We start from the raw sequence: 24,340 nt of genomic DNA, 5'->3' as shown, positions 1-24,340 counted from the left end.
GGGGGAATTAAGCTTTGGGGGGGCCCCGTCGGGGGGTTTCTTCGTGACGCCCCGGCTCCCCCTGGTGGCGCCCAGCGGTGCTGCGGTCTCGCTCTCTCTCTCTCTTGCTCCCTCCATCCGTCTGTCCGTCCGTCTGGCTTAGCCCCGCCGCGGCCGCAGCTTCATCTCGGTGAAGGGGATGGAGAACTCGAAGCCTTTCCAGTTAAACCAGTTCACGCCCTGGGGGGGGGGGGGCAGAAATGGGGGTGAGAGAGAGAGAGAGAGAGAGAGAGAGAGAGAGACCGACCCCCTCAGCACGTTTGTACTAGGGGCAGGCACACTCTGTGACTCAGTTTCCCCACGGGCTTGGACGTGCTGCATGGGAAGGAGTTAATTTGCCCCCTCCCACGGAGAGAACCCCGGCATCCGGGCTCCCAGCCCCCCCTCGCTCTGACCCCCAGCCGGGGAGAACCCTGGCGTCCGGGCCGCCCGTACCTGGTGGTCCTGGGTGTTGCCGTACAGCCCGTTGAGGTTGGCGTAGTGGCAGTTGCGGTACCACCAGGCCCCGCGGTAGGACACGGCGCAGGGGATCAGCAGCCGGTTGGGGTCCCGGTCCCGCGTCGAGAAGACGCTGCCCGAGTGGTAGCTCAGCGCGTCGCCTGGGGGGGCAAAGGCCGTAAGCGGGGGGAGGGGAACAGTGCCCCTCCCCCACCCCTCTAGAACTCAGACCCCCCCATCCACTGCCCCCCAACATAGCCACGCCCTGCTGCCCCTCCCCGCGTGACCCCCCATCCTCTCTTCCCCTGCCCCCCCCCAGCACCCCCACTCCCGACTGGCTGCCCCCTGCTCACCGGCCGTGCCGTGGTAGGCGCCCAGCTGCAGGCGGTAGTTCTCGCTGGCGGGGGCGACCCGGAACCGCTGGTACTGGGCGTGCACGACCTCGGCGCCGGCCCGGAGATCCACCCGCAGCTCCTGCTCCCCCGCCGCCGTCAGCGCGTGCAGCGCCTCGTTACCTGGGCGCAGGACACCTGGGTTCTCTCCCCGCTCGGCCCGGGCCGCGGGGGAAGGGGGGGGTGGCCTGAAGACCTGGGTTCTAGGCCGGATCCGGGGGGGGGGGGTCTAGTGGTTAGAGCAGCGGGGGCTGGGGGCCCCAGACTCCTGGATTCTCTCCAGGCTGGGAGTGGGGTCTAGTGGTTAGAGCAGTGGCCTGGGAGCCAGGACTCCTGGGTTCATCTCTCCCCAGCTCTGTGGCGGGGTGGAGGGGGCGGGGCAGGTCCGGCCCGGACGCCTGGGTTCTCTCTCACTCACCCAGCCAGAACTCCTGGGTCAGGTTGCCGAAGCCGCGGGCATAGTCCTGCCAGTCGCGCCAGAAATCCGTCTTGCCATTCATGCGGCGCGGGAACACCGGGGGGGTCGGGGAGGGGGGTCAGACTCACGGTGCCTGCTGCCCCCCCCATGGGGGACGTGCGTGTCTCCCCTCCGCCCCCTGCAGCTCCCCCCCGGCACTCACCAGCCAGCCCCCCCCGTCGGTCGCCATGTCGCAGTACACCCGCAGGGGCCGCGCCCTGTCGCCCCCCAGGTAGATCGTCGTCTCCCGCGAGGGGCCCGGCCCGTTCAGCTGCTCCTCGGCGCAGTCCCGGGGGAAGGGGTACGTCAGCCAGACTGCGAAGAGAGCAGGAGTGAACCCAGGCGTCCGGGCTGCTGACCCCACCCCCCACCCGGCTCTAACCAGCAGACCCCGCTGCCCTTCCCAAGCCAGGGAGAGAACCCAGGTGCCCTGGCTCCCAGCCCTCCCCCCCGCTCTAACCACCAGACCCTGCTGCCCTCCCGAGCCAGGGAGAGGACCCAGGCGTCCTGCGTCTCACCGGTGTTGAAGGAGGTGGCGATGGGGGTGGTGGGGTGGCCCCCCCGGATCGCCTGCAGCCGGACGTGGTAGCGGCTGGACGGGGTCAGGTCGTGCAGCTGGTAGGAGGCAGCGTCAGAGCCGAGGGGGAGCTCCTGGGGGGGGGAGAGAGTGAGTGGGGGTGCGGGGGGGGGTCTGGCTACTAGTGTTGGGCCAGAGGGAGGATGTGGGGGGGGAGCCAAGCGGGGGTGCAGGGCAGCGTGGGGGGAGGGGATGGATGGGAAGGGGGAGGGGATGGATGGGAAGGGGGTGGGGTTGGGGGGGTGCTGGGATGGATGGGAAGGGGGTGGGGTTGGGGGGGTGCTGGGATGCGGTGGGGGGGGGTCCCCAGTACCTGCGTGTGGCCGGCAGGCGTCTCGTAGCTCAGCAGGTAGCCGGCGGGGGGGGCGCGCGGGGGGGTCCAGACCAACCAGGCGCTGCGGGGGGTCACCTCCGTGGCTCGCAGGTCCCGGGGAGCATCCAGATCTGGTGGGGGGGAGAGTGAAATAGGGACCCCCAACCCCCACCCCCCTCCTTCCTCCCTGACCCCCTCCCTCTGCACCCCCAGCCCCCTCCCTCCTCCTCCCCCAAACCCTCTCTGCACCCCTCCTCATCCTCCTCCCCCTCCCTCTGCAACCCCCACCCCCACGCCTTCTTCCGACCCCCCCCCCCCCCATAGCCGCCCATTCCCAGCCGCCGCCCCTTCGCCCCCCCGGCTGCCCCCCCCACGTACCGGTGGTGAAGCTGGCGCTGGCGGGGGAGCTGGCCCTGCCCCCCGACACCCCCAGGACGCTGACCTGATACTCGGTGTCCAGCTGCAGCCCGGAGAGGGGGTGCTCGGTCCGGTCCCCGGGGAGCTGCACCGTCACCGCGGGGCCTGGGGGGGCGAGAGAGCGGGGGGGGGCGGGGGCGCCGGGTGAGCTAAGGCCTGGGGACAGTGGGGGGCCCCAGCCCTGCACGGCTCAGCCCATGGGGCAAACGGGCCCACGAGATGCTGGCGCTGGCCGGGTGCCCGGGGCCGGGGAGGGGGCCCGGCCGTGCTCACCCTGGGGGGGCCCGTAGCTCAGCCGGTAGCTCTGGACGGGGCCCCGGGCCGGGCGCCAGCGCAGCAGGGCCGTGGAGCCGGAGAGGTTGGCGACGCGCAGGTCCGAGGGGCCGTCGGGGGCTGCGGGGAGAGAGCAGCGCGTCAGGGACCCCGGCGTCCGGCCGGCGGGACCGGGCGGGGACCCCGGCGTCCGGGCCCTTACCCGTGGTGACGTAGCCCACCAGCGGCTCGCTCTCCTCGAAGCCCCGCACGGCCATGACGCTGACCTCGTAGCTGGCGCCGGGGGTCAGCCCCACCAGCGTCGTCTGCAGCCGGCCGCCCTCCACCGTCGCGCTCTGCGGCTCCCCTGGGGTGACAGGACGTCAGCAGAGGGGGGGGGACAGCCGGGGGGCGCGGGGAGGCAGGGGCAGAGGTTGTGGGGCAGCATGGAGGTCTGTGGGGGGTTAGCTGTACTGCAGGGGACCTGGTGGGGCCGGCCTGGGGTGTCGGGGGAGGCAGGGTCAGGGGTCAGTGGAGGCATGGGGGGGGTCAGAGTGGGGGATCAGGGTGGGGTGCTGTGGGGGGGTCGGGGGGTCAGGGTGAGGTGATCGGGGCGGTTCAGGGCAAGGCCTGGGAGGGGTCAGTGTGGGGTGGTAAGGGGGGGGGTCAGGGGACACTGGGGGGGCTCGTGGGAGGGTACTGGAGGGGGTCAGTGTGGGGTGATGGGAGGTTCAGGGTGGGGCACCGGCAGGCGTCAGGTCGGGGGGACACTGGGGGGGGGGGTCAGGGCACTGGGGGCTCGGGGGGGCTGGGGGGGCACTCACCCCCTTCCGTCAGCTGGTAGGACACCTTGAAGTGGTCGACACGGGCGGCCGGGGCCTCCCAGGTGACCCCCACCGAGGTCTCACGCACGTCGCTGAAGCGCAGCTCCCGGGGACTCTCCAGGTCTAGGGAGATGGGGGAGGTCAGCGGGGGCCGGGGGGGGGCCCCTCAGGCAGAGCCGTCTGGGGGGGGACCCTTCTCAGCGCGGCTACCGGGGGGAGGGGGAGGGGGGACAGGACCAGCCTGCTGATCCCATCCCACCCACAGCCTGGGGGGGGGCTCAGACACACCCTCCAGCTGCCCCCCCATCGCCCCCCCCCCGTTCATCCAGCCATTTGCCCTCACCTGCCGTCTGTCCCTCCCTCCGGCCTGGCCCCCAGCATGGCTCTGAGCTCACTCCAGCTGCCAGGTCCCGGCAATCCCAGCCCCCCCTCCCCCCCCATCCCCCCCACCTCCCCGGGGAGCAGCCGTGGCCAAAGCCCCAAACCACAGAAATGAGACATGTGGGGGGGGGGGCGCTGGTCGCCTTCAGGACCAGAGACGCCACAGCTGGACCCGGCCAGCCCTTGTCTGAGGGGCGCTGTGGGGCTGTGGGGAATAAGGGGCGCAGGGGGATGGTGGGGACACTAGGGGGCGCTGCAGGGGCGGGGCAGGGGAGCTGGGGGTGCTGCCAGGCCTGGGGGGCACTAGCGGGGTGCTGGGGCCCGGCAGGGCTGCCCCAGCCCGCGGGATGCATACCGAGGCTGCCGGTCCGCGCAGCGCCGTGCACGCTGGCCGTCTCCTTGCCCCGCTGGCGGCCGTGCACCGCCAGGCCGTACTCGGTGGCGGGCCGCAGCCCCCGCAGCACGGCCGAGCGCTGGGTCCCCGGCACCGGCACCTCCTGGGCGGGGCCCGGGCCCGCGGGCTGGTAACGGACGAGGAAGGTCTCGAACTGGCCCGGGGCCACCTCCCAGCTCAGCCGCAGCGAGGTCGGGGTCACGTCCGAGACGAGCAGCTGGTCCAGCCGGGCGGGGGGCTCGCCGGTGGCTCCTGGGGAGGCTGTGGGGGGGGGGGGGCGCGTCAGGCTCTGGCCTGGGCAGGACGGGGCTAATTGTCCCTGGGGAGACGGGCCAGGCAGCGCCGGTCAAGAGGGGCTGGGGGGGGGTGAAGGGCTCGTCCTTCTGCACCTGTCTGTGGATGTAGGGGTAATTCTGTCCCATCATGCACCTGTCCGGGGGGGGGGGGTAATTCTGTCCCATCATGCACCTGTCCGGGGGGGGGGGGTAATTCTGTCCCATCATGCACCTGTCCCGGGGCTGAGGGTTGGGGGGGCCCTGGACCAGGTTAGTTAATTTCATCCCATGGGGCTGTGGTGCAGCGTGGAAAGGGGGCAATGGAGGGAGGCAGAATAAGGGCCCCACCCCCAGGGCGTCAGAGGCAGAACGCCCCTGTGCTGGTGGGATTGGGATCGTGAGCCCCGCTTTACCAATGGGGAAACTGAGGCACAGCATGGGCACCCAGCAGCTCAGTGGCAGAGCTGGGGCTAGAGGAGTCCTGACCCCCCCCCACGTCCCATCCCTTGCTCCAACCCCCTGGAGCCCCGCCCTTCCCGGCGCTGGAGCAGAACCCAGGCGTCCTGGCTCCCAGGCCGGGCTCCAGGACCAGCTTGGGGCAGGGCCGCGCCCGGCGCTGACCTGTGACGGCGTCGGCGGAGACGGGGCCCAGGCGCTTGCGGCCGTAGAGGCCGTAGAGGTTGAACGTGTATCTGCGGGAGGGCAGGAGGTCGGAGACCACGAGCGAGCGGGAGCCCCCGTCCACGGGCAGCGCCTGGGCCCTGCCCTCCGCGTCCTTGTACTGGACCAGGAAGGAGTCGAAGGGCCCGGCCTGGACGGCCCAGGAGAGACGGACGGAGTTTTTGGTGACCTCGGAGACGGAAAGATCCCCCAGCCTGGGCTGTGGGGCGCCTCCCTCCTCCTCCTCCTCCTCCTCCTCGTCTTCCTCCTCCGGCCGGCCTGGGGACAAGAGAGCCGCTCACACCCGGCCCGCCCAGCCCCACGGCACCAGACGTTCCCTCCCCCCCATTCGGAACCGGGCCAAAAGCCGCTGACGAAGGGCGGGGTCCGTTTTCCAAGGGCCGCGGGATGCAGCCGAGCCCTATGGGCCCCGGGCCGCGGTGCCGGCTGCTCTGGGGGCGAGGGGGAGCGTTTGGCTGGCAGGGCAGAGGCTGAGCTCAGACCACGGGTGCCGGAGCCCGTAGTGGAGCCGCCACGTTTACGCCGGGGCCGTCTGGGACACAGGCGCCGGGCAGGGCGCGGCGGGAACTGGCCGCCTCGCAGGACAGCTCCACAGACGCGCCCAGGGCTGGGCCGAGCTGTCCTGGACAAGCAGCGAGGCCCAGGGAGGGAAAGGAAAGGGGGCCTGTGCCCATAGCGGGTTCGGTTTCCCTGCCCGGCCAGCCAGGACACAGGCGGTGCCAGCGGGGGAGAGACTCCACAGCAGGGCAGGATCCAGGGGCCCCGACTCTTCCGAGGGCTGGGCTCTGCGGGGGCTGCGGCCGACTGGGTTCGGTGCACGCTGGGTTGGGGTCCCCCCAGTGCCGGCTGACATCGAGCGGGACCGGCCGGCACGAGCCCTTGCAAAGCCCCGGGTCAGTTTGCTCCAAATCCCATGTGCCCCAGAGGAGGGGAACCGGGACCCACGGGCATCCCCAGGGCTGGAGCTGGGGGAAAGAGTGGGCTAGGCTTCAGTGGGGGGGGGGGGCAGCTCTGGTTCTGGGGTGCGAGGACAGGGGACCCCGTCCCAAAACCGTGCTGGGGCCCCTGACAGCCCGGCGCCAGAGGCCATGGGGAGAGCTGGGGCTGGCGGGAGCCTGCCCGGATCAGGGGACAGGGAGTCCGTGGCGTGGGCACCCACAGGCAGCAATCTCCAGAGGGGCTGGCCAGCGGCTGCGCCCGGCCCAGGGGCTCTAGACATTTCTCAGCAGCTCCTGCCGGAGGATTTTCCATCCAGTTTCGACAGAAAGGCTACGCCCACGGCCGGGAGGAGACTGAGGCAGAGACCCACGGACACCGCAGAGAGCCGGAGAGGAAGTGGCGATTCCAGCCCATCAGACCCTGCAACAGGGGGCAGAGCTGAGAGGGGAAATTCCTGGGAAGGCCCCGAGGTGGCCGCTGACCTGTGACGGCGTCGGTGGAGACGGGGCCCAGGCGCTTGCGGCCGAAGACGCCGTAGAGGTTGAACTTGTATCTGCGGGAGGGCGCTAGGCCGGTGACGGTGACCGAGCGGGATCCCCCGTCCACGGGCAGCGCCTGGGGTCTGCCCTCCACGTCCTTGTACTGGAGGATGAAGGAGTCGAAGGTCCCCTCCTCCACGGTCCAGGACAGGTCGAGGGAGTCGTGGGTGACGTCGGAGACCGAGAGCTCGCCCAGGCGGAGCCGCGTCCCAGCTCCCTCCTCCGGGGGTGCGGCGGCTGGAAGAGAAGGGGAGGGTGCGGTAATGGCCTGGCCTGCGGGGCAAACAGAGGCAGCCCCTGCCTGGCGGAGCAGCAGGCCCAGGCTCTCTGCAAACTCAGGCAGCGTTACCCCTGCGGTCGGGGCCCCTCTGTGGGGTGGAAATAGGGGAGCAAAAAGCCCGACGGAGGCAAGATCCCTTGGACGCTGACTTCCCCAGGGCCGGAGGTGGAGCCGTGAGCTGTGGTGCTGCACTGGCAGTGAGCGACGGGCCGTGGAAGGGGCAGGACAAGGCGGCTGGGCATGAAGGGACGTGAGCAAAGCCCTGGCAGAGGCGGGGACAGCCGGTGGAGCGGCAGGAGGCGCGGACAGGAGAGGAGGAGACGAAAGGGGTAAACGGAGACCGGGAGGGTCCCGGAGGAGGACACGCAGGGGCGGCAGAGTGGGCGCAAAGGGGATGAGGTGGAGAAGCGGTGAAGGGCCGGGGGGATCCTGGGAAAGCTCAGGGGGCAGCAGGCGGGCACTGGATGGGAACCTCCTGGGAGCAGCCGCTGACCTGTGACGGTGTCGATGGAGACGGGGCCGAGGCGCTTGCGGCCGGAGATGCCGTAGAGGTTGAACTTGTATCTGCGGGAGGGCGCCAGGCTGGTGACGGTGACCGAGCGGGATCCCCCGTCCACAGGCAGCGCCTGGGGTCTGCCCTCCGCATCCTTGTACTGGAGGAGGAAGGAGTCGAAGTCCCCGGCCTGGACGGTCCAGGAGAGCAGGGCGGAGTCGTGGGTCACGTCGGAGGCCGAGAGCTCCCCCAGGCTGGGCGGGGGGCCGGGTTCCTCCTCTGATGGTGCTGCAGCTGGAACAGAGAGAGGGGGGTGAAGGGTGAGTCTGGGGTGGGGGGTCGCCTGCAGTGTCCTTGGGGTCGGGTTATTCCCCACCAGAGGGAATCTGCAGAGAAGACAAGAGGCAGGAGGGTGCAGGGAGCCCCAGGGACTGGCCCCAGGACAGCTGGATCCTGCTGCTGGGAAGGACAACTGGAGAGACAGACAGACGGGGCATGTCTGCAAAGAGGATCCCACATTGCTGACCCCCGGCTCCGTGGAGGGGTTGGCCCAGAGCGACCGGCACAAAGCACAGCGAGAGCTGAGCTGAGACGGGAGGAGAGAGAGGGAAGGAAGAACAAATGAGAGAGAAAGAGACGGGGACGAACCAAAGCCACCGACATCGATGGAACGATCCCCAGTGACACCCAGCCACCCGTCTGTCCGTCCATCCATCCGTCACCCTTCACACCCATCCGTCCATCACAATACTCAACCCAGCCCCTATTGTGGTCAGCTCCTGGCAGAAGAGTGACACAGACACACCTACCCCTGTCGCCCGTAACACCATCCGTCCCCTACAGATACACCCGTCCACCGCCCCTTCATCCGTCTAGCCATTCCTGCCCAGCCGCCCCTACACCCCACACAGACATCCAGCTACTGCCTGGGTGTCCATCCCTCCCCATTCACACATATCCACCCGCTCAGCCTGCCGCGTACACAGCGATCCATCCATCCAGCCACGATTCTCTCCCTAGCCACAGGCTGCTCAGTAACTGGGTCATGGAGGATGGAGTCTGGAAAGAAACTTCCTGGGAAGGTCCCGGCTCTGTGGCCGGCGTCCCTGCCCCACTGCAAAGCAAAGGGGCGGGAGGGGAAGGTGCTGATGCCCCGGGAGCAGCCGCTGACCTGTGACGGCCTCGGCGGAGATGGGGCCGAGGCGCTTGCGGCCGGAGACACCGTAGAGGTTGAACTTGTATCTGCGGGAGGGCGCCAGGCTGGTGACGGTGACCGAGCGGGATCCCCCGTCCACGGGCAGCGCCTGGGGTCTGCCCTCCACGTCCTTGTACTGGAGGATGAAGGAGTCGAAGGTCCCCTCCTCCACGGTCCAGGAGAGCAGGGCGGAGTTGTGGGTGACGTCCGAGGCCGAGAGCTCCCCCAGATGGAGCTGCGTCCTGGCTGCCACCTCCTGTGGCGCCATGGCTGGAAGAGAGGAGAGGGTGAGGGGCGCAGTAACGGCCTGTGGGGCAAACAGAGGCAGCCCCTAATTTCTGGCACAACGGGCTCAGGCTCTCTGCAGACTCAGGCAGCGTCGCCCCAGGATTGGGGCCGGAGGGGCTGCCTTGGGGGGTGGAACTTGGGGTGCAGAGAGGGCAAAGCCCTTGGACTCCGAATTCTCCCAGGGCTTCGCCTGGAGCCAAGGTGGGCAGAGAGGGAATGGCCCCTCTGCTGGGCAGTAGGGAGGGGTCTGCATGGGGCAGGTGACTTGGACCAGCAGTCTGTTTGCAGAGGCTAGAGGCTTGGAAGAATCTTCCTGGGAAGGTCCCAGCTCTGTGGCTGGCGTCCCTGCCCCACTGCAAAGCAAAGGTGGAGAAGAGGAAGGTGCTGGTGCCCCAGGAGCAGCCGCTGACCTGTGACAGCGTCAGTGGAGACGGGGCCGAGGCGCTTGCGGCCGGAGACGCCGTAGAGGTTGAACTTGTATCTGCGGGAGGGCGCCAGGCTGGTGACGGTGACCGAGCGGGATCCCCCATCCACGGGCAGCGCCTGGGGTCTGCCCTCCGCGTCCTTGTACTGGAGGAGGAAGGAGTCGAAGTCCCCGGCCTGGACGGTCCAGGAGAGCAGGGCGGAGTCGTGGGTCACGTCGGAGGCTGAGAGCTCCCCCAGGCTGGGCGGGGGGGTGGGTGTCACCTCCGTTGGCGCCGCGGCTGGAACAGAGAGAAGGGTGTGAAGGGTGCGGCTGGGATGGGGGTGGCTCACCGGGTCCTTGGGGGGCCGGGTTATTCCCAGCCAGAGGGGACCTGCAGAGAGGACTAGCGGGGGATGGTGCAGGGAGCCCCAGGGAGTGGCCCCAGGACACAGCCCGATCCTGCTGCTGGTAAGGAGAGCTGGGGACAGATAGACAAATGGACGGCACATGTCTGCAAAGAGGATCCCACATTCCTGGGTTCCCCATGGACAACCCGCCTCTGTTGAGGGGTTGGCCCAGAGCGACCGGCACAAACCACAGCGGGAGCTGAGCTGAGACGGGAGGAGAGGGAAGGAAGAACAAATGAAAGAGAAAGAGACGGGGGCGAACCAAAGCCACCGACATCGATGGAACGATCCCCAGTGACACCCAGCCATCCCCAGACACCCAGCCATCTGTCCGTTCATCCATCCGTCCATCCCCGCACACATCCATCCATCCAGTCCAATGCAGATCTACCTGTCCATCCATCCGTCCATCCCCATACACAGGCATCCATCTACTTTTCTATCCAACCATCACTGCCATACACAGTTTGCCATTCACTCATCCTGCCCCATCCACCCACCCCTCCACGCTGCTCTCGCTAGCTGTTCAGGGGCCGGTGATCTGCTTCTGGAGCCTTGGAAGCATCTTCCTGGGAAAGTCCCGGCTCTGTGGCCGGCGTCTCTGCCCCACTGCAAAGCAAAGAGGCGGGAGGGGAAGGTGCTGGTGCTCCGGGAGCAGCCGCTGACCTGTGACGGTGTCGGTGGAGATGGGGCCGAGGCGCTTGCGGCCGGAGACGCCATAGAGGTTGAACTTGTATCTGCGGGAGGGCGCCAGGCTGGTGACGGTGACCGAGCGGGATCCCCCGTCCACGGGCAGCGCCTGGGGTCTGCCCTCCGCGTCCTTGTACTGGAGGAGGAAGGAGTCAAAGTCCCCAGCCTGGACGGTCCAGGAGAGCAGGGCGGAGTCGTGGGTCACGTTGGAGGCTGAGAGCTCCCCCAGGCTGGGTGGGGCGGTGGGTTCCTCCTCTGGCGGTGCCACGGCTGGAACGGAGAGAGGGGGTGAAGTTTTGGGAGGTGGATTCTCCCGAGGAGGTGACCTGGGGCAGGGGGAGCAGAAACTGATGGAAAAATCCTCCCCGTGTAACGAGAAGCTGGTGAGGCAGCGTGAGAGCAGGATAAAGGGCTGGAAGCGCCGCGTGGCTCGGGAGCGGAGGGAGAGAAACACCCGGGGAAGGGGGGTCACGGGGTGCCAAGAAACGCCTCCGGTGTGAGCCCCGTGGAGACAAAGGAGCAGGGAGGAGAGGGCGGGGCTGGGAGCTGCAGATGGAGTGGAAAAGAAAGACGAGGTGCCAGGATTGTACACAGGCGAGTAGGACAGTCTGGGTCACTGGACATGCCCTGGGTCTCCGGCCCGCACGGTCCTCTGGGACCCTCCCGCCTGACCCCCTGGATAACTCGTGCCCGGGGACTTGACAGACTCACTGGGATGTGGGGCAGGAAGGGACCCCCAGGCCCAGCCTGGGGCAGGAGCAAGTGAACCGTGGCCATCCCCGGCTGGGGTTTGTCCTACCTGGTCTGAAAGCGTCACACGCTCCCTGGAGCCTGTCCCAGGGCTGAGCTGCCTGGAGAGTTACAAAGCCTTTCCTGGCAGGCAGCCTGAAGCGGATCCAGCCCGTTACTGCAGCAGGCCTGGAGACCAATCGAGCCCCTGCTTTATAGTGGCCTCGAACAGATCTGGGACCGCTAGGCGCTCCCTCACTGTGCTTTCCTCAGGACCAGCCACTCGGCTTCCTTTGGCCTCCCACTGCCCTGACGTCATGCCTGGTTCTACGGGACCAGCTCTTCCGGGAAAGCATCCCGCCCTGAATGAAAAGCGACCAGGATGGAGACTCCAGCGGGATGCTTGTTGCAATGGTAGAACTGTACACCTGTTTCCAGCCTGAATCCATCTGGCTTCACCTCCCCGCCAGCGGCTGACGTTCAACCTTCCCCAGCTAGACGGAGAACCCGGGTCTTAAATAACTACTCCCCAGGTAGCTCCCGACCGACGAGGATCGAGTCCCCCCTTCACCTTCGCTGCGGTAAGCGCGCTAGAGGCCATCAGCAGAGTCACGCCTACCAAAGCCAGGGCGGAAAATCAGATCATCTATTTGGTTCCCAGATCGTGGGCTGCGCTGGACCGGAGGTCAGGGGAGACTGTCACAGCCGTCGCGTCTGGCTGGCAGTCCAGGAGCTCAGAGCATCTCTGTGGGAAACGCAGCAAGAGAAGACAAGGGAAAGGCAGAGAAGATGGGAGAAAAGCAGCAGAAGGAAAGAAAGCAAAGGAGCTGAGCGGAGGGAGGGATGCTGAAGGGAACGGCAGGGCATGCCAAGGATGGGGCTAGGCAGGGTGGAGAAATGAAAAGGTCCCATGGATGCAGCAGCTCCCTGAGGCGGCCGCTGACCTGTGACGGCCTCGGTGGAGACGGGGCCGAGGCGCTTGCGGCCGGAGACGCCGTAGAGGTTGAACTTGTATCTGCGGGAGGGCGCCAGGCTGGTGACGGTGACCGAGCGGGATCCCCCGTCCACGGGCAGCGCCTGGGCTCTGCCCTTCGCGTCCTTGTACTGGAGGAGGAAGGAGTCGAAGTCCCCGGCCTGGACGGTCCAGGAAAGCAGGGCGGAGTCGTGGGTCACGTCGGAGGCCGAGAGCTGCCCCAGGCTGGGTGGGGGGGCGGATACCTCCTCTGATGGCGCCGCGGCTGGAACAGAGAGAAGGGGGTGAAGATGGTGGCTGGGGTGGGGAGAAGCTTGCTGGGTCCTTGAGGGCTGTGTTATTGCTAAGCAAAGGGGATCTGCAGAGAGGACTAGTGGGGGGAGGGTGCAGGGAGCCCCAGGGACTGGCCCCAGGACACAGCCAGATCCTGCTGCTGGGAAGGAGAACTGGAGACAGACAGATGGCCGGGGCATGTCTGCAAAGAGGATCCCACATTCCTGGGTTCTCCATGGCCCCCCCACCTCCATGGAGGGGTTGGCCCAGAGCGACTGGCACAAACCACAGCGAGAGCTGAGCTCAGATGGGAGGGGAGAGAGGGAAGGAAGAAGAAATGAGAGAGAAAGAGACGGGGGCGAACCAAAGCCACCGACATTGATGGAAAGATCCCCACTGACACCCAGCCATGCCCAGACACCCAGCCAGCTGTCTGTTCATCCATCCATCCCTCCCCGCACACATCCATCCATCCAGTCCAATGCAGATCTACCCGTCCATCCATCCGTCCATCTCCATACACAGGCATCCATCTATTTATCTATCCATCCACCACTGACATTCACAGTTTGCCATTCACTCATCCTGCCCCACCCCTCCACGCTGCTCCCGCTAGCTGTTCAGGGGCCCGTGATCTGCTTGTGGAGCCTTGGAAGCATCTTCCTGGGAAGGTCCCGGCTCTGTGGCCGGCGTCCCTGCCTCGCTGCAAAGCAAAGGGGCGGGAGGGGAAGGGGCTGGTGCCCCGGGAGCAGCCGCTGACCTGTGACGCCGTCGGTGGAGACGGGGCCGAGGCGCTTCTGGCCGGAGACGCCGTAGAGGTTGAACTTGTATCTGCGGGAGGGCGCCAGGCTGGTGACGGTGACCGAGCGGGATCCCCCGTCCACGGGCAGCGCCTGGGGTCTGCCCTCTGCGTCCTTGTACTGGAGGAGGAAGGAATCAAAGTCCCCGGCCTGGACGGTCCAGGAGAGCAGGGCGGAGTCATGGGTCACGTCGGAGGCCGAGAGCTCCCCCAGGCTGGGTGGAAGGGTGGGTTCCTCCTCTGGCAGCACCGCAGCTGGAACAGAGAGAGGGGGGTGAAGGGTGCAGCTGGGATGTGGGGCAGCTCTCCATGTCCTTGCGGGAGCTCAGTTATTCCCAGCCAGGGGAGATCTGCAGAGAGGACTAGCGGGGGAGGGTGCAGGGAGCCCCAGGGACTGGCCCCAGGACACAGCCGGATCCTGCTGCTGGAAAGGAGAACTGGGGAAAGACAGACAGACAGCACAGGTCTCCAAAGACGATCCCACATTCGCAGATTCTCTGCAGACACCCCACCTCTGTGGAGGGGTCGGCCCAGAGCGACCGGCACAAAGCACAGCGAGAGCTGAGCTGAGACGGGAGGAGAGAGAGGGAAGGAAGAACAAACGACAGAGAAAGAGACGGGAGTGAACCAAAGTCATCAACATCGATGGAGAGATCCCCAGACACCCAGACACCCAGCCATCCGTCCGTCCGTCCATCACTATACCTGGCAAAGGGTTACACACACGTGTGCCCCTCTACCTGTGCGGCCCTGAACACACCCACCTAGTTCCATAAACTCCAGCCATCCACCCCCATCTACCCCCATCCATCCATCTCCCTCCCTACCGTCAGTCAGTCCCTCCCGCCCCCACACATTCATTCATTCATGTATCCATTCATGACCATCCCCATCAATCCATAACAGCAGTCACCACAGACAACCATTCATTCATTCATTCCATACACCTCTATCCATTCAGTCGGTCTGCTCCATACACACCAATCCACCCACCCATACTCCTAGCTGTTGCCTGGCTGGTAAGTGGCTCATGGGACAGCGAGAAAGAGTTCCTACGGAAGATCCTGCCCAGGTGGCTGGCATCCCTGCCCCACTGCAAAGCAAAGGGGATGAGAGGACAAAGGGCCGGTGCCCCAGGAGCAGTCGCTGACCTGTGACGGCCTCGGTGGAGACGGGGCCGAGGCGCTTGCGGCCGGAGATGCCGTAGAGGTTGAACTTGTATCTGCGGGAGGGCGCCAGGCTGGTGACGGTGACCGAGCGGGATCCCCCGTCCACGGGCAGCGCCTGGGGTCTGCCCTCTGCGTCCTTGTACTGGAGGAGGAAGGAGTCGAAATCCCCGGCCTGGACGGTCCAGGAGAGCCGGGCGGAGTCGTGGGTCACGTCCGAGGCTGAGAGCTCCCCCAGGCTGGGTGTGGGGGCGGGTGTCTCCTCTGGCTGTGCCGCAGCTGGAACGGATAAAAGGGGGTGAAGTTTTGGGAGGTGGATTCTCCCGAGGAGGTGACCTGGGGCAGGGGGAGCAGAAACTGTGATGGAAACCGCCCCCCGGATAATGAAAAGCCATCGAGGGAGCGTGAGAGCAGGAAAAAGGGCTGGAAGCGCCGAGCGGATCAGGAGCTGGAGGGAAAGGAAACACCCAGGAAAGGGGGCTCACGGGGTGCCAAGGAATGCCTCCAGTGTGAGCCCCGTGGAGACAAAAGAGCAGGGAGGAGAGGGCGGAGGTGGGGGGGTGGGAGCTCCCTGAGGTGGCCGCTGACCTGTGACGGCATCAGTGGAGACGGGGCCGAGGCGCTTGCGGCCGGAGATGCCGTAGAGGTTGAACTTGTATCTGCGGGAGGGCGCCAGGCTGGTGACGGTGACCGAGCGGGATCCCCCATCCACGGGCAGCGCCTGGGGTCTGCCCTCTGCATCCTTGTACTGGAGGAGGAAGGAGTCAAAGTCCCCGGCCTGGACGGTCCAGGAGAGCAGGGCAGAGTCGTGGGTCACGTCGGAGGCTGAGAGCTCCCCCAGGCTGGGTGTGGGGGCGGATACCTCCGCTGATGGCACAGCGGCTGGAACAGAGAGAGGGGGTGAAGATGGTGGCTTGGGCGGGGAGAAGCTTGCCGGGTCCTTGAGGGCTGTGTTATTGCTAAGCAGAGGGGATCTGGAGAGAGGACTAGCAGGGGAGGGTGCAGGGAGCCCCAGGGACTGGCCCCAGGACACAGCCGGATCCTGCTGCTGGGAAGGAGAGCTGGAGACAGACAGATGGACAGGATATGTCTGCAAAAAAGGACCCATATTCCAAGGTTCCCCATGGACACCCTGCCTCCGTGGAGGGGTCAACCCCGAGCGACCGGCATAAACCACAGTGAGTGCTGAGCTGAGACGGGAGGGAGAGAGAGACGGAAGAACAAATGAGAAAGAAAGTGACGGGGAGAACCAAAGCCACCGACATCAATGGAGAGATCCCCAGTGACACCCAGCCGCCCCGACACCCAGACACCCAGCCATCCGTCCATCCTTCCATCCCCAAAAATATCCAGTGTCTGCACATCTATCCATCCATCCCCATACGCAGCTGTTTTTCCATCCTCCGCACAACCAGCGAGTTAACTCGCTCCTGTCTTCCTTCCGTTCCCATGTATGCCCAGCCGTCCATCCCCCCCGGACACAGTCATGTCCCTCTACACTGAATGGCTGCTAGCCAGCTCATGGAGGACAGAGTCTGGGAAGTCTCCTCCCGTGAAGGTCCTGGCTCTGTGGTTGGCGTCTCTGCCCCACTGCAAAGCGAAGGGGATGAGAGGGCAAAGGGCTGGCGTGCCGGGAGCATCCGCTGACCTGTGACGGCCTCGGTGGAGACGGGACCGAGGCGCTTGCGGCCGGAGACGCCATAGAGGTTGAACTTGTATCTGCGGGAGGGCGCCAGGCTGGTGACGGTGACCGAGCGGGATCCCCCGTCCACGGGCAGCGCCTGGGGTCTGCCCTCAGCATCCTTGTACTGGAGGAGGAAGGAGTCAAAGTCCCCGGCCTGGACGGTCCAGGAGAGCAGGGCAGAGTCGTGGGTCACGTCGGAGGCTGAGAGCTCCCCCAGGCTGGGTGTGGGGGCGGATACCTCCGCTGATGGCACAGCGGCTGGAACAGAGAGAGGGGGGTGAAGATGGTGGCTTGGGCGGGGAGAAGCTTGCCGGGTCCTTGAGGGCTGTGTTATTGCTAAGCAGAGGGGATCTGCAGAGAGGACTAGCAGGGGAGGGTGCAGGGAGCCCCAGGGACTGGCCCCAGGACACAGCCGGATCCTGCTGCTGGGAAGGAGAGCTGGAGACAGACAGATGGACAGGATATGTCTGCAAAAAAGGACCCATATTCCAAGGTTCCCCATGGACACCCTGCCTCCGTGGAGGGGTCAACCCCGAGCGACCGGCATAAACCACAGTGAGTGCTGAGCTGAGACGGGAGGGGAGAGAGAGACGGAAGAACAAATGAGAAAGAAAGTGACGGGGGAGAACCAAAGCCACCGACATCAATGGAGAGATCCCCAGTGACACCCAGCCGCCCCGACACCCAGACACCCAGCCATCCGTCCATCCTTCCATCCCCAAAAATATCCAGTGTCTGCACATCTATCCATCCATCCCCATACGCAGCTGTTTTTCCATCCTCCGCACAACCAGCGAGTTAACTCGCTCCTGTCTTCCTTCCGTTCCCATGTATGCCCAGCCGTCCATCCCCCCGGACACAGTCATGTCCCTCTACACTGAATGGCTGCTAGCCAGCTCATGGAGGACAGAGTCTGGGAAGTCTCCTCCCGTGAAGGTCCCTGCTCTGTGGTTGGCGTCTCTGCCCCACTGCAAAGTGAAGGGGATGAGAGGGCAAAGGGCTGGCGCGCCGGGAGCAGCCGCTGACCTGTGACGGCCTCGGTGGAGACGGGGCCGAGGCGCTTGCGGCCGGAGACGCCGTAGAGGTTGAACTTGTATCTGCGGGAGGGCACCAGGCTGGTGACGGTGACCGAGCGGGATCCCCCGTCCACGGGCAGTGCCTGGGGTCTGCCCTCCGCGTCCTTGTACTGGAGGAGGAAGGAATCAAAGTCCCCGGCCTGGACGGTCCAGGAGAGCAGGGTGGAGTCGTGGGTCACGTCAGAGGCCGAGAGCTCCCCCAGGCTGGGCGGGGGGGTGGGTGTCTCCTCCGTTGGCGCCGCGGCTGGAACAGAGAGAGGCGGGTGACAGGTGTGGGTCGCTGCCCGTGATGGAAGGGAACGATTGGAGGGAAGGAAAAGGAGCCGAGTGGAGAAAAATATAGACTCCAAAGCGACCAAAGAAAATGTGAAACAGACGAGGAAACAGACGAGAGAAAATCGGAGGATGCAGCCAAGGAAGGAAAATAGAAGAAAGAATGAAGGGAGGTGGGGAGAAAGAGCGAGATCAGCAAGGGAGGGGGCAATGAGGGGGGAGGGGAGGGAACAGGAGGCTGATGGGAAAGGAAAGCTGAAAAAGCAGCGCCGGCCGAGGAACGAAGGGAGAGAAGTGGACGGAGCAGGCTGGACAGGCAGAGCAACGGGAAGAGAAGGATGAAGAGGAGACAGACCCCAGAAGGGGGAGCGAAGGGGGATCACAGAGGATGGACGCAGATCGAAAGACGGGGGGAGGTGGAAAGAAAGGAACAAACCCGCTGAAAGTACAGGCAGGAGAGTGGGCGAGATAAAGGAGGCCAGGGAATGGACAGAAGGCAGGATGGGGAAGGAGACAGAATGAGGCAGAGGGGGCGGAGAGGCAGGACTCAGCCGCCCTTGGAAAGCCCCTGGGCCCTGGGGACAGGCTGGGGGCCAGCAGGCATGGCACAGACAGACAGACAGACAGCGCGCCGTGCCGCACCGTGGGCTGCCGTCCTCAGCAAGGGCACAAGTGGCAGCAGAGAGCGATGGGGAGCTCGGGGAGCCAGAGCAGGGAGGAGACCCAGGCACCCGGGAGCAGCCGCTGACCTGTGACGGCCTCGGTGGAGACGGGGCCCAGTCGCTTGCGGCCGGAGACGCCGTAGAGGTTGAACTGGTATCTGCGGGAGGGCGCCAGGTCGTGGAGATGGAGGGAGCGCAGGGCACCGTCCACGGGCAGCGCCTGGGGGTTGCCCTCCGCATCCCGGTACTGGAGGAGGAAGGAGTCGAAGGTCCCCTCCTGCACGGTCCAGGAGAGGTCGAGGGAATCGTGGGCTGCGTTGGCCGCCGAGAGCTCGCCCAGGCGGAGCTGCGCCCTGGCCCCCTCCTGTGGTGCCGCGGCTGGAACAGAGATTGGGAGGGTGAAGAGCGCGGCCATCAGCTGAGTCCAGCCAGGAACGATTAACCAGAGAAAAGGGGCAGGGAACGGGCCGGGGGCTCGTACCCCATTGCTCAGGGACCCTGCAGGGAGTGAAGGGTTAACCTGGGAGGCCACAAGGGAGCAAAGAGGAGGGTTGGGAGATGGGGCCTGGGTGTGTCCTGAGTGCGAGAGAGTCTTGGGAGAGCAGCAACCGGTGCTGAGGGGATATGGCAGTGGGCAGTCTGGACAGACGTGCAGACGTAGGGGTGCGTATAGGGATGGATGGATGGATGGAGGGAGGGATGGATGGGTGTGTATGGGGATGGACGGATGGGTGTGTATGGGGCTGGATGGATGGATGGATGGGTGTGTATGGGGATGGATGGATGTGTATGGGGATGGATGGATGGACGGACAGACGGACGGACGGACGGACGGACGGATGGACGGACGGGTGTGTATGCGGATGGATGGACGGATGGATGGGTGTGTATGGGGCTGGATGGATGGACGGATGGACGGATGGGTGTGTATGGGGCTGGATGGATGGATGGATAGATGGATGGGTGTGTATGGGGCTGGATGGATGGGTGTGTATGGGGATGGACGGATGGAGGGATGGACGGTGGGACACAGTCACATCTAGGCAGCTGGAAGAGGTCCATGGACAGTCCAAGGAAGAAGGAACGGGGCAGCCTCTGACAAGCGGGGCAGAGGAACCTGGGCAGAAGCAACACTCCATGTGTGCCCAGCCCCTGTGCAATGGAGAGAGGCGGTGACGGGAAGGTGGCTGAGAAGATGAGAGTGTCTTCCCAATGCTGGCAACCTCACCGTGCTGCAGGGCAAAGGGACAAACACGGGAAGATGTTGGCACCCGAGAGCAGCCGCTGACCTGTGACGGTGTCGGTGGAGATGGGGCCCAGACGCTTGCGGCCGAAGACGCCGTAGAGGTTGAACTTGTATCTGCGGGAGGGCGCCAGGCTGGTGACGGTGACTGAGCGGGATCCCCCATCCACGGGCAGCGCCTGGGGTTTGCCCTCCACGTCCTTGTACTGGAGGATGAAGGAGTCGAAGTCCCCGGCCTGGACGGTCCAGGAGAGCAGGGCGGAGTCGTGGGTCACGTCGGAGGCTGAGAGCTCTCCCAGGCTGGGTGGGGGAGCAGGTTCCTCCTTTGGCGGCACCGCAGCTGAAACAGAGAGAGGGGGGTGAAGGGCTATTCCCACCCGGAGGGGATCTGCAGAGAGGAATGGTGTGGAGAGGGGGCAGGGAACCCAGGGATCCCAGACCCTGCTGCTGGGAAGGAGATCTGGGGACAGACAGATGGACGGTGCATGTCTGCAAAGAGGATCCCACTTTCCTGGGTTCCCTGCGGCCACCCCACCTCCGTGGAGGGGTCAGCCCAGAGCAACCAGCACAAACCACGGCGAGAGCTGAGCTGAGACGGGAGGAGAGACAGGGAAGGAAGAACAAACGAGAGAGAAAGAGACGGGGGCGAACCAAAGCCACCGACATCGATGGAGAGATCCCCAGTGACACCCAGCCATCCCCAGACACCCAGACACCCAGCCATCCGTCCATCCGTCTGTCCATCCATCTCCAGAGATTCCTCCATCCATCGCTCCACACATCCATCCATCCATCCATCCTTGCACCTATCACAATACACAGCCTGGCCCTTACAGCTGCCTGTGTCACCTGGCAGAGCGGTTACACATACACGTACGTCTATCTGCACATCCCGGAACACACCCATCCTGTTCCATGCACCCCATCCATCCGCCCCCATTACAATCCATTCATCTATCGATCCATCATTGACCCACCACCTCCATCCATTCCCGTAGACAGCCATCCACCTACCTTTCCATCCATGTACCTATCCATCTGTCCATCTACCTATCCATCTCCACACACATCCGTTCATCAATCTATTCATTATTTATCCTCCCCTTTGCCACCCGTTCCAGAGAGCCATCCATCCATCTAATCATATATTCATCCATCCACCCCGATCTAGCCAGTCAGCCATCCCGATCCACACTCTGATCCATTCAATGGCCGGTAGATGGGTCCTGGAGGTTGGAATCTGGGAAGCATCTTCCCGGGAAGGTCCTGGCTGGTGGCTGTTTTCCCCACTGCAAAGCAAAGCAAAGGGGGCAGAAGGGGAAGACGTTGGGACCCTGGGAGCAGCCGCTGACCTGTGACGGCCTCGGTGGAGATGGGGCCGAGGCGCTTGCGGCCAGAGACGCCATAGAGGTTGAACTTGTATCTGCGGGAGGGCGCCAGGCTGGTGACGGTGACCGAGCGGGATCCCCCATCCATGGGCAGCGCCTGGGGTTTGCCCTCCGCGTCCTTGTACTGGAGGAGGAAGGAGTCAAAGTCCCCGGCCTGGACGGTCCAGGAGAGCAGGGCGGAGTCGTGGGTCACGTTGGAGGCCGAGAGCTCCCCCAGGCTGGGCGGCGGGGTGGGTGTCTCCTCTGTTGGTGCAGCGGCTGGAACAGAGAGGGGGGGTTAAGGGTGCGGCTGGGGTGGGGGCTGGCTCACCAGGTCCTTGGGGGGGTCAGGTTATTCCCAGACAGAGGGTATCTGCAAAGAGGACTAGCGGGGGAGGGTACAGGGAGCCCCAGGGACTGGCCCCAGGAAACAGCCGGATCCTGCTGCTGGGAAAGAGAGGTGGGGACAGACAGACAGACAGACGGTGCATGTCTGCAAAGAGGATCCCACATTCCTGGGTTCCCCATAGACACCCCACCTCCGTAGAGGGGTCAGCCCAGAGCGACCGGCACAAACCACAGCGAGAGCTGAGCTGAGACGGGAGGAGAGCGAGGGAAGGAAGAACAAATGAGAGAGAAAGAGACGGGGGTGAACCAAAGCCACCGACATCGATGGTAAGATCCCCAGCGACACCCAGCCGCTCCCAGACACCCAGACACCCAGCCATCCGTCCATCCGTCTGTCCATCCATCTCCAGAGATTCCTCCATCCATCGCTCCACACATACACATCCATCCATCCATCCTTGCACCTATCACAATACACAGCCTGGCCCTTACAGCTGCCTGTGTCACCTGGCGGAGTGGTTACACATACACGTACGTCTACCTGCACATCCCGGAACACACCCATCCTGTTCCATGCACCCCATCCATCCGCCCTCATTACAATCCATTCATCAATCGATCCATCATTGACCCGCCACCTCCATCCATTCCTGTAGACAGCCATCCATGTACCTATCCATCCGTCCATCTATCCACCCATCCATCTACCCATCCATCCATGTACCTATCCATCTGTCCATCTATCCACCCATCTATCTACCCATCCATCCATGTACCTATCCATCCATCCATCTATCCATCTGTCCATCCACCTTTCCATCTCCACACACATCCATTCATCAATCTATCCATCATTGACCCTCCCCATTGCCACCCGTTCCACAGAGAGCCATCCATCCATCTGATCATATATTCATCCATCCACCCCTATACACGTCGATCCAGCCAGTCAGCCATCCCGATCCACACTCTGATCCATTCAATGGCCGGTAGATGGGTCCTGGAGGCTGGAATCTGGGAAGCATCTTCCCGGGAAGGTCCTGGCTGGTGGCTGTTTTCCCCACTGCAAAGCAAAGCAAAGGGGGCGGGAGGGGAAGACGTTGGGACCCTGGGAGCAGCCACTGACCTGTGACGGCGTCAGTGGAGATGGGGCCAAGGCGCTTGCGGCCAGAGACGCCGTAGAAGTTGAACTTGTATCTGCGGGAGGGCGCCAGGCTGGTGACGGTGACCGAGCGGGATCCCCCGTCCACGGGCAGTGCCTGGGGTCTGCCCTCCGCGTCCTTGTACTGGAGGAGGAAGGAGTCAAAGTCCCCGGCCTGGACGGTCCAGGAGAGCAGGGCGGAGTCGTGGGTCACGTCGGAGGCCGAGAGCGCCCCCAGGCTGGGAGGTACCTCCTCTGGCGGTGCTGCAGCTGGAACAGAGAGGGGGTGAAGGGCACGGCCGGGATGGCGGGGCATCTGGGGTTTTGGGGGGCCAGATTATTCCCAACCAGAGGGGATCTGTGGAGGACTAGCTGGGGGAGGGTGCAGAGAGCCTCAGGGACTGGCCCCAGGACACAACTAGATCCTGCTGCTGGGAAGGAGAGCTGGGGACAGACAGACGGACGATGCTTGTCTGCAAAGAGGGTTCCACATTCCCGGCTTCCCCACAGCAACCCTGCCTCCGTGGAGGGGTCAGCCCAGAGCGACCAGCACAAACCACAGCGAGAGCTGAGCTGAGACGGGAGGAGAGCGAGGGAAGGAAGAACAAATGAGAGAGAAAGAGACGGGGACGAACCAAAGTCACCGACATCGATGGTAAGATCCCCAGCAACACCCAGCTGCCTCCAGACACCCAGACACCCAGCCATCCGTCCATCCGTCTGTCCATCCATCTCCAGAGATTCCTCCATCCATCGCTCCACACATCCATCCATCCATCCATCCTTGCACCTATCATGATACACAGCCTGGCCCTTACGGCTGCCTGTGTCACCTGGCAGAGCGGTTACACATACACGTACATCTACCTGCACATCCCGGAACACACCCATCCTGTTCCATGCACCCCATCCATCCGCCCTCATTACAATCCATTCATCTATCGATCCATCATTGACCCGCCACCTCCATCCATTCCCATATACAGCCATCCATGTACCTATCCATCCGTCCATCTATCCACCCATCCATCTACCCATCCATCCATGTACCTATCCATCTGTCCATCTATCCACCCATCTATCTACCCATCCATCCATGTATCTATCCATCCGTCCATCTATCCATCTGTCCATCCACCTTTCCATCTCCACACACATCCATTCATCAATCTATCCATCATTGACCCTCCCCATTGCCACCCATTCCACAGAGAGCCATCCATCCATCTGATCATATATTCATCCATCCACCCCTATACACGTCGATCCAGCCAGTCAGCCATCCCGATCCACACTCTGATCCATTCAATGGCCGGTAGGTGGGTCCTGGAGGTAGGAATCTGGGAAGCATCTTCCCGGGAAGGTCCTGGCTGGTGGCTGTTTTCCCCACTGCAAAGCAAAGCAAAGGGGGCGGGAGGGGAAGACGTTGGGACCCTGGGAGCAGCCACTGACCTGTGACGGCGTCAGTGGAGATGGGGCCGAGGCGCTTGCGGCCGGAGATGCCGTAGAGGTTGAACTTGTATCTGCGGGAGGGCGCCAGGCTGGTGACGGTGACCGAGCGGGATCCCCCATCCACGGGCAGCGCCTGGGGTCTGCCCTCCGCATCTTTGTACTGGAGGAGGAAGGAGTCGAAATCCCCGGCCTGGACGGTCCAGGAGAGCAGGGTGGAGTCGTGGGTCATGTCGGAGGCCGAGAGCTCCCCCAGGCTGGGAGGGGGGGTGGGTGTCTCCTCTGTTGGTGCAGCGGCTGGAACAGAGATGGGGGGGTGAAGGGTGCAGCTGGGGTGGGGGCCGGCTCACCAGGTCCTTGGGGGGGTCAGGTTATTCCCAGACAGAGGGTATCTGCAAAGAGGACTAGCGGGGGAGGGTGCAGGGAGCCCCAGGGACTGGCCCCAGGACACAGCCTGATCCTGCTGCTGGTAAGGAGAGG

At 64.6% G+C, this 24,340-nt stretch overlaps 1 protein-coding gene across 1 annotated transcript in view; it reads right to left on the bottom strand.

Annotated features, from left to right (window-relative positions):
- The window catches only part of TNXB (tenascin XB), a 53,111-nt gene that overhangs the window by 7,446 nt on the left and 21,325 nt on the right, over positions 1–24,340 (bottom strand). Inside the window, exons 21-49 of the mRNA XM_067560238.1 lie at positions 23,864–24,157; positions 22,397–22,675; positions 20,908–21,201; positions 19,602–20,090; positions 18,400–18,690; positions 17,328–17,621; positions 16,266–16,559; positions 15,206–15,499; positions 14,603–14,896; positions 13,413–13,706; positions 12,110–12,644; positions 10,654–11,057; positions 9,585–9,878; positions 8,863–9,156; positions 7,359–7,985; positions 6,862–7,155; positions 5,246–5,698; positions 4,053–4,745; positions 3,710–3,832; positions 3,109–3,252; positions 2,907–3,026; positions 2,595–2,738; positions 2,217–2,347; positions 1,845–1,977; positions 1,491–1,641; positions 1,288–1,385; positions 831–992; positions 475–638; positions 149–219 (exon numbers count right to left, since the gene is read on the bottom strand). Of these exons, the coding sequence (XP_067416339.1) occupies positions 149–219; positions 475–638; positions 831–992; positions 1,288–1,385; positions 1,491–1,641; positions 1,845–1,977; positions 2,217–2,347; positions 2,595–2,738; positions 2,907–3,026; positions 3,109–3,252; positions 3,710–3,832; positions 4,053–4,745; positions 5,246–5,698; positions 6,862–7,155; positions 7,359–7,985; positions 8,863–9,156; positions 9,585–9,878; positions 10,654–11,057; positions 12,110–12,644; positions 13,413–13,706; positions 14,603–14,896; positions 15,206–15,499; positions 16,266–16,559; positions 17,328–17,621; positions 18,400–18,690; positions 19,602–20,090; positions 20,908–21,201; positions 22,397–22,675; positions 23,864–24,157 (8,152 nt within the window). The remainder of the gene's footprint in view (positions 1–148; positions 220–474; positions 639–830; positions 993–1,287; positions 1,386–1,490; positions 1,642–1,844; positions 1,978–2,216; positions 2,348–2,594; positions 2,739–2,906; positions 3,027–3,108; positions 3,253–3,709; positions 3,833–4,052; positions 4,746–5,245; positions 5,699–6,861; positions 7,156–7,358; positions 7,986–8,862; positions 9,157–9,584; positions 9,879–10,653; positions 11,058–12,109; positions 12,645–13,412; positions 13,707–14,602; positions 14,897–15,205; positions 15,500–16,265; positions 16,560–17,327; positions 17,622–18,399; positions 18,691–19,601; positions 20,091–20,907; positions 21,202–22,396; positions 22,676–23,863; positions 24,158–24,340) is intronic.

This window comes from Emydura macquarii, unplaced genomic scaffold (genome assembly GCF_026122565.2).
Source record: "Emydura macquarii macquarii isolate MOO-44397 ecotype Brisbane River unplaced genomic scaffold, CSIRO-AGI_Emac_v2 contig_2249, whole genome shotgun sequence".
Taxonomy (NCBI): domain Eukaryota; kingdom Metazoa; phylum Chordata; order Testudines; family Chelidae; genus Emydura; species Emydura macquarii.
The sequence above is the reverse complement of the archived record's forward strand: the minus strand, read 5'-3'. Positions and strand labels throughout refer to the sequence as shown.